This window comes from Synchiropus splendidus, chromosome 6, assembly GCF_027744825.2.
Source record: "Synchiropus splendidus isolate RoL2022-P1 chromosome 6, RoL_Sspl_1.0, whole genome shotgun sequence".
NCBI classification, from domain to species: domain Eukaryota; kingdom Metazoa; phylum Chordata; class Actinopteri; order Syngnathiformes; family Callionymidae; genus Synchiropus; species Synchiropus splendidus.
In genome coordinates this window covers 2,521,680-2,535,334 of record NC_071339.1, presented here as the reverse complement: position 1 = coordinate 2,535,334, position 13,655 = coordinate 2,521,680, and the positions used below count along the sequence as shown (strand labels likewise).

At 44.4% G+C, this 13,655-nt stretch overlaps 3 protein-coding genes across 4 annotated transcripts; 2 read left to right on the top strand and 1 right to left on the bottom strand.

Moving 5' to 3' along the window:
- Window positions 1-40: 40 nt before the first annotated feature.
- Window positions 41-3,460, bottom strand: bysl (bystin-like). Its single transcript, XM_053868031.1, has 7 exons — window positions 2,995-3,460; window positions 2,449-2,605; window positions 2,222-2,360; window positions 1,957-2,090; window positions 1,706-1,866; window positions 584-686; window positions 41-474 (listed from the first exon to the last, which is right to left on the bottom strand). Exons 1-7 carry the CDS (start codon window positions 3,257-3,259, stop codon window positions 120-122), a joined length of 1,314 nt encoding a protein of 437 aa, XP_053724006.1. The 5' UTR covers window positions 3,260-3,460; the 3' UTR covers window positions 41-119.
- Window positions 3,461-3,611: 151 nt separating this feature from the next.
- Window positions 3,612-5,385, top strand: med20 (mediator complex subunit 20). Its single transcript, XM_053868046.1, has 4 exons — window positions 3,612-3,817; window positions 4,015-4,160; window positions 4,652-4,905; window positions 4,968-5,385. Exons 1-4 carry the CDS (start codon window positions 3,804-3,806, stop codon window positions 5,187-5,189), a joined length of 636 nt encoding a protein of 211 aa, XP_053724021.1. The 5' UTR covers window positions 3,612-3,803; the 3' UTR covers window positions 5,190-5,385.
- Window positions 5,386-5,749: 364 nt separating this feature from the next.
- Window positions 5,750-13,351, top strand: usp49 (ubiquitin specific peptidase 49). 2 transcript variants are annotated; one of them, XM_053868018.1, is made up of 7 exons: window positions 5,750-5,848; window positions 7,332-7,447; window positions 7,992-9,430; window positions 9,581-9,788; window positions 10,400-10,508; window positions 10,593-10,798; window positions 11,665-13,351. In XM_053868018.1, the coding sequence occupies exons 3-7, from the start codon at window positions 8,057-8,059 to the stop codon at window positions 11,766-11,768; spliced, it is 2,001 nt and encodes a 666-aa protein (XP_053723993.1). In that variant the 5' UTR covers window positions 5,750-5,848; window positions 7,332-7,447; window positions 7,992-8,056; the 3' UTR covers window positions 11,769-13,351. The 2 variants fall into 2 exon arrangements, with proteins under 2 accessions (XP_053723993.1, XP_053723994.1); XM_053868019.1 differs by lacking the exon at window positions 5,750-5,848 and adding an exon at window positions 5,879-6,542.
- The last annotated feature ends 304 nt before the right edge of the window (window positions 13,352-13,655 follow it).

The window sequence follows — 13,655 nt, the reverse complement described above, 5'->3', positions numbered from 1 at the left end:
TGTTTGTAGTACCATATTCAAACAATTACAGTGCCACAGAAACAAGAGTTTTATTCAAAACTGATTTGTTTGACTCACATCCAACCCTCCAAATTAGTTTTTGAACAGGGATCAAAGTATCAGTCCATTTCGACAGTAACAGGAAGGCCAATTTCAATATCTCTGGACTCCGAATTTTGCAGTTCTCTGCGAATCTCTGCTGAGATCTGAGGGTGCGTTTGAATCCTGAGCAGCTCCAGGAGGGCGTTCTTCTGCTCAGACGCCAGGTCAGCTTTGTAGCGTTGAGCCATGGTGAGTAAGCTCTGATGCCACAGGACAGGAAGCTCACGTTTCTCATTGCGGAAAGAGAGGAAGTGAGCCACCAAGGCATCTAGGACACGGAAAGGCAGGGCGTACTTCTTGTCCAGTAGGAGGCGTAGGAAAATGCTGTTGGCGCCGTTGTACTCCATCTCTGCCAACTTAAGCATCGTAGCACTGAAAGATAAAGAGTCTGGTTACGCAACTTCAACACACCTCTCCCTCCAGACAATCTGACAGAGCTCGCTGACGTCTGTCTGATATGAAACACAGGTGGAAGCCTCACCTGGAGTGGAGAACGGGGATCGAGCACTTCGTGAGAATGCTTCCGATAATGATGGCCTCTCTCAGGGTGCAGGTCCCCGATTCACACAGGGGGATTAAAATACCTAGTTATCAAGAGATAAATCATCAGTTGGCAAGAGTTTCTGTTGCCTCACGTTTTGCCCCACAACTCTCCTACAGAAAATGTTAAGCACAGTCATTTTAAAAAACAGTAGCACATAAACAGCTAGATGTTTCAGAGATTATGAAGGAATGGATTAACTGGGAGACACCTAAGAATGTGATGAAGAGGTTTAAAGAGAACTACCTAAAGCTTTCCCCCCTCATTCACTCCCAAACCATAAGCAAGTTATTAAGAGGACATCGTTTTTGAAAATGCATCGTTACAAACTCCACACAGAAATGATCCAAATCCACATCACAGGCGCACAGTTGTTTCAAGCCAGATTTTAACCAGCACTGACCAACTGTGTACGTGTGGTAGAGGTTGTCATTGTTTACAGTTCGCACGTTCACTTTCATGTATTGAGAAACAGTATATGGATTTTGAGTTGGGCAGCCTCAAATATTAAAGCTGTATTAATTGACGTCATATCCAAGAATAGTTGATTGGTAGAACAAAATAGTGAAGTGATGGAATTGAAATTTATAAATGTAAGACAACGGATTTACGGATCTTCATTGCGTTATTTTTCTGTGCAATACTGCCCCTTTGCGGTGACACAGTAAATTGAAAATCAAAATGTGGGTCAAATCTCGTCACGCTGTTCAATTTCTTATGCAAAACATAAAGTAACTCACAAAATATTTGATGGACGATTTACAATTAGATGAAAAACATAAAACAAAACTGGACATTAATTTCTTTGCCATTCTATCTGGTGCTTCGACAGCATAATTGAGCCGCTTTTCTCTGCATCATACTCACACAATCATAAAATAGTAACAGCAGCATAATAAATATTAATAATAATCATCAAGCTTTAGTTTCAGCTAAACTGTCAGTGGTGTTGAACTAAGAAGAAATTTGAAAGATATTACATAAACACAAGCCGATAAAAAAATGTTTTAGAGATGTACATGATGTTAAGCAAAACGATCCCCATTGAATAACTGAGCGTACCTTTGAACCACGCCCCTGGTTTGAACAAAGCTTTCTTGAGGGCACTGTAAAGATGATAGTTAAGTCGTTTGTACTCTGCAATATCATCTCGCACTCTCGGAAGGAGCACCAGGTTGTAGAATCGTTGGGCCATCCGCTCTTTCAAATTTGATGAGAAGATTCTAAAACATAAAAAAACCAACATTTAAATGTATTAAATAGACTCAGAGATCCTATCTAATATGATTATGAAATAATAAAACGGGACTCACCTTGTGGCTTGGTACATCGCAGCAGCAGTCCAACTCTCAGGTTCAGTCAAATAAAGGACCTGCTCCCAGTTTGATAATGCTGGGATGATTTTAAAGGCTTTGGGCAACTTGCCACTGCGATATTTGGACAGAACCTACATGGCACAAAGAAAACAGGAAGTACTATTTAGGGATCTGAAAACAGAAGCTACTGAAGCGCTGCCATAACACCCAATGATATAAAGCAGCCAAAAACACAGTTTCATTTTTAGATGAGAAGAAGTACCTTATTGACACCTCTATAGACCTCTACAACCCTTGGGTCGAGCTGTGCAGCAGGAAGACCAGAGACTTCAGACATGACTGTTCCAACCTCAGTCTGTTTCTCTGTTATCTTCTCCATAATAATGTCCGCTAAGGTGCGTCTGTAAACGGTGTACAAGGACAACATTGTTCTGGCAACATGTCACTCATTTCTTTTAAAAAAAAAAAAGGGATATGGCTCGATCATACCTCATGGGTGGGTTCTTATTCATGAACATTTCAATGGCCTTTTCATCATCGGGATCAACGACAATCTCTGTGTCACACCCAACATCAGTGTCTGATGGTCCTGCTCCCAGTGCAGGCCACTCTTCGTCTGAATCTGCGTCCTGTGTGTCCTGTGGGCCTACAAATTCAGCAAAAATCACATTATATTTAGCTTGCCCCGCATGATGAGAAAAGACAAACTATGACTGTACTTGAAATGCTTTAATGGCAGGAGTGAAAAGTGCAGCAGATTTGAAGAACCAAACTGTGACTGATCTAGAAATGAGCTTTCACTTTATCCAGAGGAAACAACAAAATGAAAGGCACCAGTTCCATCCCCAGGCACCACAGCAACTTCTTGACAGGAGACTGAGACTATCAGCAGAATGGATATGATCCCTCTCCCATCTGCCCTGGGGTCACTCCGGTGGGTGCCGTAGACCGAGTAACCACCAGAGGTAGCAGCATTTTACATGCTCTCTCCAACATCGAAATCGTCTCGTATCAAGCAAATGAAACAATGTTTACCAAGAACGGTGACAGGTTTCTTCTTCTTCTCCGGCGCCAGGCCATATTCCGTCTGAAGTTCCTCTTGCTGGATTCTTGCTTGCTGTAAGATCTTCCGCGACAGCCGCTCGTCCACGTACGAGTCGTCGTTCTCAGCCCGTGTGTCTCTAATCTTCACCCGGCCTTTCGACCGCACCGTGTCCGCCTGAAGAATCTGGTCAGCCAGCGCCACTGCGACCCCGCTCTTCTCGCCACCCGCCCCCTTTGACTTCTTTACTTTTGGCATTGCCGTAGACTGGGATTCGATGAGTTATGTATATCGTCTCATAAGTTTACGATGTTAAAACCTTCCCGAAAGTGTAAACAGCCTGTTCGACATGTGCGTCCAGTTCTACGGAAGTGACGTATTACGTAATCGTCCCCACAATTCTTTTTTTTTTTTTTTTATAAAGAGAGCGTGTGTCGACAGCGTTTACCAACTTCTAATGTCGGAAGTATAGTGTTTTTCTTCGGTCGTGCGTACAATTAATTTTTTTTTTGCCCGAAACTTTTTTTACAATTGTTAAAACGGAAGTTGAATCTTTACCCGGAAGTGTCAGCAGTGGCTGACCGTAAACCACGTTGAAGAATCATGAATATGCATTAATCATATTTTCTATATGCGTCAACAATTCTAGACTATGTTTGGATCGATATACAAAAAAACATCATTTCAAATGACTCTGAGAGCCCCAGTTTAATATCGCATAAAAGCTTCCGTCGTGACGTCATCAGTCAAGCGCCGCGAGGGTTGGCGATTCGGTAGCTGACAGCATAACTGATAAACACAAATGGGAGTCACTTGGTAAGAATTAAAGTATTTGGCTTTAGTGCCCAATAGTTAAATGTGACTGTACTATTTTTTTTGTATATGTTCTGTATAATCTGCTCGGGCGAACAACTTATGCACGGTTAGCTGGGATCGCTTAGCGCCGTTGTTTGGTTTGTAGCATGGGTTCAATGTTTGTCAAATTAACACTATTGTTTGGCTTTATTAAACAGTGTATGCCAGGTACCGGTGGCAGAGGGCAAGAGTGTCCAACAGTCGGTCGACCTTCTGCACAAGAAGTTGGAGCAGCTTGGTGCTGTGAAACAGGGCAGCTTCTGCGTAGACTGTGAGACATACCATGCAACTGGAAACGTCAGCGGTACACGATCGATTTTCCACTTTCCACCTCATATATAAATACATCCATCACAAAATAATGAAAACACCTTAAAGCTAAAAAAGCTTTAAGGTTTTTCCATTATTTTGTTCAACCCCTGTATATATAGGATGCAATTCCTCATATTAGCATGAGAGTGAAGTAGTTTGTTTAGGGATAGAACGTTTCGTTTGCACATCTAAATGCATTCCTGTTTTCATACCAATCATAAATTAAACTGCAATGATTGGACAATGTTGCTCTGCTGTCCAACTTGCCTGATGTCATCGCCCCTTAACCTGAACCTGAATTTTTCTGTAGATGAGTAAGTCTGCAAAATATTGTAATATTCAATGAAAAACAGCCATATTTTGTTCTTTTTGTGATGTCTGATGTCCTATAATAGTATCTGTTTATGACACTTGAGCAGTTCATTTTTTGTTTGGTCAAGTCCTGTTTTTACCTGTGGTCTGAGACGTATTTCTTCATCACAGGACAGCCCTCCAAACTTCTCTATGTCATGCACAACTCTGAAACTCCGTTGAGCTGCCTGGCAATGTATGAAGGAGGACCCTGCCTGGTGTCCGATGCAAATTTTGATGTTCTTATGGTCAAGCTGAAAAGCCACTTTCAGAACGCAAAGGCCCATAAGGTGGAATGTCGAGGTTCCAGATACCGCTACTGTGACTTTTTAATTAAAGTTGGCACTGTGACGATGAGCTGCAGTGCAAGAGGAATATCAGTAGAGGTAATCACTTGAGACTGTACTGTGTACAACCGTAATCTGGTATACTGACGCTGTGTTTTTAGGTGGAGTACTGTCCCTGTGTTATCCCTGGGGACTGCTGGAATCTTATGAAGGAATTCATGCAGTCTTTTCTTGGTACCAACGTTCCAGAGTTGCCGTCTGTGTTCAGCGCCAAACCTGAAGGGCTTTTTGCACCTGCAGACTGTGTGGACACAATGACTCAGTATTTGGAATTGTTTAACAAACTTCGTAAACTGCAAATCCAGAGTAGTAATGCACGCTGATTTGGTTGGGAAATGTATTTGTTTATGGTCTTTCAACAGTTTTTCAAGAAAACCTGATGTATCAATTGTCTTTTTTTACATTTTCTATTAAAAAATGTATAGATGTAATCATGAATTATTTTGTGGTTTCATTACTTGTTAATTGCAGAATGTGCGTCTCTAAAAATAGATTTCCTGTTACCGTGGTTTGACATTCAATTAAATAATGTGAGGTGAAATGTCCTTGTGATGTAAACTTTGGATTTGTGTGAGTAAATACTTACATTTGAATGACAGTAATTCATACACTAATACAACAGTTCTAATATGCAATCGGCCATGCAAGTTCAGCGGTTGCGACTTAGTTGCGATGCAGGGCAGTAAAAGAATCCAATCATCTGCTCCATGACGAACTCATAGGACCGGGGATCAGATGTTGGGGGAAACGGTAACGTTGCTACCCTCGCTTATTGTTCCATGTGGCCTCGCTGGTGGGCGGGAGGGCGGTGCATCCAGCTGCCTGTTGTTCCGGACCCCGGCCAATGAGCGACCGGCTGCCGGTGAGCCGCGGTCCAATGAGAACTGCGGGCTCTGGACTCAGATTGAGAGTTGGGTTGTTCAATCTGAGGACACAACAAGCAGCCAGAGAGTCCTGGATGGATGGACGAATTCAGACGATGGTAACATTGCACACCGTCTACTGTAACCATGTATCCGCCCATTAAAGAAAACCGCCTGAAATAGCTGATAGGAACCGGCTTTTGTCGCGGATGCAACAGGGAGTTTGAGCGGCGCAGCTCATTAGCCCGCTACGGCGAGCAGCGATAGTTGCCAACCAAGAGCAACCTTTAGGTCCACCTCGGTTGTTACCTCCGAATTCGAGCGAACCCAGTGCGTGTGTGGTGCACCTCCAGCACGGGTAACTTCTAAGGAGCGTCCTAGTGAGAGGCGGATGTTTGCACTGTTCGCGGACAAAGTAGCTTCATCGCTAGGCAGAAAGCTAACCGAGGCTAACGCTCTCCACTGCAGAGGCTGCTAGCGGCTAGCTGTTGTGTGAGCGGACTTGTTCGTGCTTCTGCTGTTACAGACCTACAAAGTTATCGGCTGTTGCAGCAGAAACACACACTGAGGTGCTCTTTGTTCCTGCGGAACACGGTGGCAGAGAGTGAGCCTGGCGTTTGGTCCAGGCCAAGCAGTCTGGACAAGGCGAGAAGCTTTTGGAACCCGGACTGACGGATTAAAGGACGGGAGAGCTCAGGCTACGGACAATCGTCGTCAGTTGACGCTCCGAGGATTCTCACGTAAACATTCGAGGACCGTCTTTTGAGCGAAGAGAGGGACAGCGGGGTCCTTGTCTGCATCATGGGCTTTGGCGTAGGTGTTCAGATTATATTGAACTTGATCAATCCCCAGATAAACAAACCTTGAATCATCACGTCCCGTGATCAAGTCAGTAACTGTAGTGGAGATAATGCTGGAAGTTTGATCAGTGCTGCTGAAGGACACGACATCAGAAGGTCTTGTTATGAGAATGATAGACTTACTAGTACATAGTCGACTAGTCACCACCTACCTTAATGATTAGTCAATTATGACTTATAGAGACTGACAAACATGGCACACAACGTGTTTGAACCGGTTGAAACTAGTGTGGTGTGAAAGTAATGAGTCCCACACATTTTGGGTCACATTGGTCATGTAACCTCAGTCATTTCTCGTCTGCTTTGGATTGTGCTAGGAGAGTGGTGATGACTATTCAGCGAAAGAACCTGTTGGTGACTAATTTAATACTTGACAAAATATGTTTTCAACCTCCAAATGTCCTGTAGCTGAATCCTTTAAGCACAATGATGATGAAGTGGGAGGGAACCTACACATAGCCGTCAACATGTCTTATTGCCATTCGACTCGACATAAGACTATTTTATCGTATGACCTGCGTCAAAAGCAGCTAACAACAAATGTTCAGTCACAGAGAAGTTAATTTGCTGACTTTTAAAAGGCCCAAATACTTAATGGCTTGTGTTTTTGCTACTCTCGGTGTCTCTTTGTAAAAAAAAAAAAAAAAAAAAAGAGCGGTAGTTGTTTCTACATCTCAGATATCACAGTTAAATGACTGTGACTGAGTGAGCAGCTGTGATGATTTTTCTCCATGTGTTTCAGACTATGTTGTTGATGACAGCTAACATGGGATACAAGGCTGAATCTTGCTGTGACTGCTTTCTCCGTTTGTGATGTAATTCCCGAAAACCTGATCAAGCCTGCCATCGTTACAGAAGGTACGTATTTCTCTATACATGGATTATACAACTGTCTCTTTGGTAAATGTACCATTAAACTCTCTCTATTGTGGCTTGAATTATTTAACACAAGTCCTTGCATGGTATTTTACTGACACTAATAATAATGATAGGCCTTTTTGCTACCTAGTGATCTCATACTGTGTGAGGTGTTGTTGACACCTGATTTGGAGACCGCACTTACTAATTGTTATCTTCCTGTGTGAAGCACTGCGTCCTCACTGCAAGGATTTTTTTTCTATCTTGAGGCTGCTCTGGGTTTGATGAGGACCACTCTCTGTGGGCTCTACATTTTCTTCATTTCTTGCAGCGTTTTTGTGATCTCACAAAATGTCACAAGTGAACCACAACCTTCCTGTAAATTGTGTGTGTGAGTGCGTATATATGTGTGTATGTGGCCTGTGATGCACTGATAACTTGGGGTGCTTGCCCACCTCAGTTACTCTTACTGGGGTCTGATACACTACATCCCTGCTAAGGGAATACATGGAAGATAATGAGTCTATTCCTGTCTGTTCTTCAGAATGAGTCGCTGCTGGTTAACAGGATGTGTGTCCCATCCCTGAGGCCACATGTGTAGCTGCAGAGATGGATCGCTGTAAACACGTTGGGCGCTTTCGTTTAGGGGATAACCATTCCATCCTGAACCCACAAAAATGGCGCTGCATGGACTGCAGCACCACAGATTCAGTCTGGGCCTGCCTCAAGTGCTCCCACGTGGCCTGTGGACATTACGTGGAGGAGCACTCGCTAAAACACTTTCAGGAGTCCGAACATCCGCTGGCTATGGAGGTTCGTGAACTGGATGTCTTCTGCTTTGAATGTGGCGATTATGTCCTTAATGACAATGCGGAGGGGGATCTAAAGCTGCTTAGGGGAGCGCTCTCGACTGTTCGGAGCAATGGAAGACGTTCTCTTCGCTCCTCCACGATGGAAAGTGGACCACAGCCCGTCATGCAAGTGGCAATGCATCACAGGAGGAAAGCTCTACTAGGAAAAATGTTTCAGAGGTGGATAAGAAAACACCAGGAGTTGCAGAATCAACGCAAAGAGAAACTGGAAGCAGCCAGACAGCAAAAGAAAGAGGTCAAAAGGCGACTCCTGGAAGAGCTGGTCAACGTTCCTCCCAGAAAGAGTGCCAGGCTTCTTACTCAGGCTCCACGTTCGACCATCACGCTCATTCCTCGCAAATTCCGTGACCCTCCAGAACGCCTACCTCCTTCCAAGAAGCCTTCCCTTCTACCCCTTTCCCGAAAAGCTCCTCAGAATGGCAGAGCAGCTAAACTGGGGCGTTACTACTCCACACACACTGTGTCCCGCCGGAGACTGGCTCCTGGCGTCACTGGTCTCCGAAACCTGGGGAACACATGTTACATGAACTCAATATTGCAAGTGCTGAGTCACCTGCAGAAATTCAGGGAGTGTTTTCTCACTTTGGACCTGTGTGAGACTGAGGAGCTGCTGGCCAAAACCAATCACTCACAAGCAGTGAAAGGGATGAGCGGGAGTGTGGTCAGTAGTGGGCCGCTGATTGGCTGCCCTCTTGGAAGCGTGGGGAAGGCAAGCAGTGAGAATCTACAGGTGGGACAACAGCCAAACCCCCCACCTGCCTCTCAGACTACTGAGTTGGTTCAGCCCAAGGAACCTCGAAGCTCCACTCGCCAACAGATGTCCCTGTGCCACGAGTTGCATACACTTTTCAGGGTCATGTGGTCAGGCCGGTGGTCGCTGGTTTCTCCATTTGCCATGTTGCACTCAGTGTGGAACCTTATTCCTGCTTTCCGTGGCTACGACCAGCAGGATGCCCAGGAGTTTTTATGTGAGCTGCTTGACAAAGTACAGCAGGAGCTGGACACAGAGGGGTCCAAACGCAGGATAGTTATCCCCATAACCAAGAGGAAACTGTCCAAGCAAGTCCTGAAGGTTCTGAACACCATCTTTCATGGGCAACTTCTCAGCCAGGTGAGTTTGTCAAGAAGCACTGAAGACATACATTATTCTTCTTGAATTACTCTTCTTTCCTTTAATCTCTTCAATACTTGTTGTTCTCTATCTAAAGATACTCATAGTGTGTTTTGTGTGTCTGTTTGCTTTTCTTTGTTCGGCCATCAGGTGACATGTCTTTCCTGTAAGCACAAGTCAAACACAGTTGAGCCGTTCTGGGACTTGTCCTTGGAGTTTCCAGAGCGATACCACAGCTCTGATAAAAGCTCAGGCTCCGCGGCTTACCAGCGCAGCTGCACCCTCACCGAGATGCTGTCAAAGTTTACGGAGATGGAGGCGTTGGAAGGAAGGATCTATGCCTGCAACCACTGCAACAGTAAGTACACTTGAGGTCTTTTCACTCTGAGGATGCTGTCTCGGGTGGCCCGAGTCCGATTGCACCCCCTGCTGTGCAGCCTCATGTCTCTGTGGCTCAGGCGATGTCCAAAATAGCTGGTTTGTGACCCATGACGAAGCACGTCTCAAGGAAGTCGTCATGAGCCGCGCAACACGTGCCCAAGCCTTTTTGCAACCAACAGCTTGACCACCTTATTTCTCTGTCACTTTTAACACTTTGAGTCATCGTCCCCTCAGATATAAACGGACCTCCACCATGGCTGTAACAGAATGTGGCCTTTCACAGCCAAACGCACTTTGTCTTGAGACAGTGTGCGCAGTGTGAAAAGTCTCGAATGGAGATGGTCCCTTCTCTCACCACTGCTTTTGTTCAAGTGCCATCATCTGCTTTATCTTGTTGCCTGAGTTAGTTTGTAAATTTAACGCATGGTGTTGCAAAGAAAGCCTGGGGCTGCTGGATTCTCATGTTTTTGTCATCAGACTTTTTGGCGTTTTTGTATATTTGTTATATATAAAGTCTGTCCTACTGGCATGTTAGTCTCACGATGACGTATTTGCTTTGTTGACTGACGTTTGCTTTTTGTTTGACAGAGAGAAGACGGAAAACATCCCACAAGCCTTTAGTTCTTTCAGAGGCACGAAAGCAGCTTCTGATCTACCGTTTACCTCAGGTTCTACGGCTGCACCTCAAACGTTTCAGGCGAGTTCCCACCACACACATCCCCTTCAACCTAACGCTGCATCAATGTGTGAGACCGTGGCTTATCTCTCACCGGCTGTGCAGGTGGTCCGGAAGAAACCACAGAGAGAAAATCGGCGTCCACGTGGCCTTTGACCAGGTTCTGAACATCAAGCCCTACTGCTGCACTGGCTTAGGTCAATCAGTCCACAGAGGAGGCTACACCTACGATCTGTCTGCTGTCGTCATGCATCATGGCAAAGGCTTCGGCTCAGGGCACTACACTGCATACTGCTACAACACGGAAGGAGGTGAGAGCACGTGCTGAGCTCCTCCAGGCCGCTCTAGTGTAACCATGATGAATATGCCGAGTAATGTCATGGATGATGAGTTATATGAAGTCGGCGTAAAACAATTCTGAGTACTGGTATTTTGAAAACATCTGATATTTAATTTATAAACGTCGAGGGGTCCAGAGCTGCGCCCAACTCCTCAGCCTCAATGTTCTTTGACTGATGAAACTGTTTCCCGAATCAAACTGTTCTAAAAGCTGTGTTTCTCAAGGCATTTCTGCAGACGACTGATGACATCTATTGCATTAATTCATTTTCATTTACGTTCATAAAAAAAAGACAAAACCCCCCATCGGTTGCAACTCCTCTTGATCTCTGGGGTATAATACAGTCAGAAAAATGTAAATTAGACATTTTAACATTTGCTGATGACGGGCCGCTTTTCCGGTGACGTCTCTTTTGCCCAAGGCTTTGCCCAAGCCAAAGTGAAATGTGGTATTTACACACTGAAATACAGCATGTGACATGCACAGCAGTTTTGAAAGTGTTTGATGAAATGAAAGGGAAAAAATAGTGCAACCAAAGTAGGCTAATCTACAAACATCACATAAAATAATGACGTAAACATGAACAACATAATAGTATTTTATGTTTACTGACCTCTTATCTTTTATTAGTCGTCAGTAGCCTCTGCCTCGAGAATGTAGATATGAGTAGCTGAGAAAACACGGGAATAAATCAGCAAAAGCCTGTGCTTCTCTGTATTTAATCACCTGTCTGGTGTCAAGAATGGACTCCATGAGGGACGTGCTGCATTGTGCCACTCTGACTCTGAATGTTGGTTATTTAAAAGAATGTTTAACAGTTCATTTGTTGCTTCTCAGGTTTTTGGGTTCACTGCAATGACTCTGAGATGAAGGTGTGCAGTGTGGAGGAGGTGTGCAACACTCAGGCCTACATCCTCTTCTACACCCAGAGATCCTCCTGAACGCATCACTGTTCGTCCACCTCTCCTCGACGACCCGGGGCTGCATTTATGAAAATTCTGACTGAAGGAAGGCAATCAAAGCTAAATGTATCGTGGGTGAGTCAGGATCAAATTTGAGTGTTGGCGGTAGCTTTTACTGTGCAGGCGGGAGACACACATTAGCCAACGTGCTGCAAAGCAATCCTCAACTGAAGAGGCCTTTTAAGTTTGTTCAAGAAAGTCCTGGCTTACACGGATGAGCCTCTTTTATTTATACGAGTGGTTTCAAGAACTTGTCATCTTCCTTCTTTAACGCTTGTTTCTGTTGGGTGTGTGTCTCTGGTGGAATAACCCATGACCTGCAGCTACATTTAGGGGAGCTCTGCTTTGTAGTCAATACTGTAGCGTCTTTTTTTGTACATAATTTGCAGCTCTTTGTTGCACAACTTCGCACACAATATTTTCAGTGGAAATGTTCCAGTTATGAGGCCCTTAAGTGCGACGAGCCGAAAACCAAGTAAGGGGCTCCAGCCACCTCTGCAGGGTGGGTTGTTCGAAGGAAAGAATTTTACTGGTTTCATGAATGAAGCTCTGCGTGGAACAGTCAGAGGGAGCAACATCCAGGCCTGGTTATTGTGAGAGCAGGCCTCATTTTGTCCTGCTGAACTGGCGTCCGGTTTTCCTGAGTGGCCTGACTCATTTTTGCTGAGTCTGGCCGTTACGAGGTGCACGCCTGAGACTGCTTTCTTACACTAACGGCATCACGGAGTCTGGAGTTGTGGGCGGGAAGTTGCTTGTGTCTCATTTCAGAATGATGACAACATTTTTCAGTCATCGGAATTTGTCACATTACAGTCCTGACTTTGTGTTGCCTCCTTCAGCTTTTTTTATTTCCTGTGAAAAGTGAAAGAGTTAATACTCAGTTGTGCGTCCCTCCTCGGTTCTGCTGTGACCAAACTGTGTCAGATTTCTATTTTGAGTTTTATCCATACTGTTTTTTAATAAGAGAAAGTTGTGTGTGACTGAATGGCAGTGCTGCACTTTTTGGAGGAGGTTGGTGACGTTGTTGGTTCTGTCTTTGTAATCGATTAGCTCCTGTGGCGTTTCTGAACGGCAGCTCTCCCTGCGGCGTGACGGTTAGATAGTGTGGTCAAGTTTTCAACTCTGCACCGAACTGAAGAATGTTATTAGAGGGGTACTTTTTTTGTAGTTCGGCACCTAAAAGCAATATATTGTACATCTTTACACCATGACAGGAAGATAAAATCAGGAAATCTCCACCTTGTTATACAATGTTTTGTTTTCTACTGTGCTGTTTTTATCAAGGTCTCTAGAGTTTGTTAGCTAATCAATACTTTAGCTAATAAAAACTGTTTGATACAAATCAAAGGCTTAAAACATTTGGGAATTCTATGTTAAAGTTGGAACAATCTAATGACGATGAATGTCTTACTTTTAGAGGTCAGGTGTGGATGTCACCCACTCTGTCCGAACTCCTTTCTGTCTTGTACTGTAAGAATACCTGTCATCAATGTCAAGTTGATTTGGGTTTTGCCTGACATTTGTTATTAAAAAGAGAAGAGAACCTCTCACCTACTTGTCCCTCTATTGAAGCTCCGAAGATGCTTCCTCTCAGCGTCAACCCCAAGCAGGATCACAACTCTCACACCTCATATGTACCAGTTGTAAAAATATGTCCTGCGCTTTTTTCATCTTTCATCATCAAGAATTTGTGTGTCTCATGGCTGTTTTTTTTTCTTCAAAGGAGACGCAATAATCCACCAGATTAGCGGATGCAGTCATCGGACTAGAATCCTCATTAATTCCTCATCCCTCATGTGTCTCAAAAGATTGAAACCGAGGAGCTGTATAATCAGATGCAGCCACCGAAGAGGATGTGAAAATCTC

What these genes read in the sequence shown, in the direction of transcription:
- bysl (XM_053868031.1), bottom strand. Translation starts at nt 3,259, where the DNA reads ATGCCAAAAGTAAAGAAGTCAAAGGGGGCGGGTGGCGAGAAGAGCGGG. An exon ending in GAAACCTGTCACCGTTCTTG is followed by an intron (nt 2,606 to 2,994) that starts GTAAACATTGTT and finishes CTGAATTTGTAG; the next exon opens with GCCCACAGGACACACAGGAC. An exon ending in GCGATGTACCAAGCCACAAG is followed by an intron (nt 1,867 to 1,956) that starts GTGAGTCCCGTT and finishes TTTATGTTTTAG; the next exon opens with AATCTTCTCATCAAATTTGA.
- usp49 (XM_053868018.1), top strand. Translation starts at nt 8,057, where the DNA reads ATGGATCGCTGTAAACACGTTGGGCGCTTTCGTTTAGGGGATAACCAT. An exon ending in ATGGGCAACTTCTCAGCCAG is followed by an intron (nt 9,431 to 9,580) that starts GTGAGTTTGTCA and finishes TTCGGCCATCAG; the next exon opens with GTGACATGTCTTTCCTGTAA. An exon ending in CTGCACCTCAAACGTTTCAG is followed by an intron (nt 10,509 to 10,592) that starts GCGAGTTCCCAC and finishes CCGGCTGTGCAG; the next exon opens with GTGGTCCGGAAGAAACCACA.
- med20 (XM_053868046.1), top strand. An exon ending in TGCAACTGGAAACGTCAGCG is followed by an intron (nt 4,161 to 4,651) that starts GTACACGATCGA and finishes TCTTCATCACAG; the next exon opens with GACAGCCCTCCAAACTTCTC. An exon ending in CAAGAGGAATATCAGTAGAG is followed by an intron (nt 4,906 to 4,967) that starts GTAATCACTTGA and finishes CTGTGTTTTTAG; the next exon opens with GTGGAGTACTGTCCCTGTGT.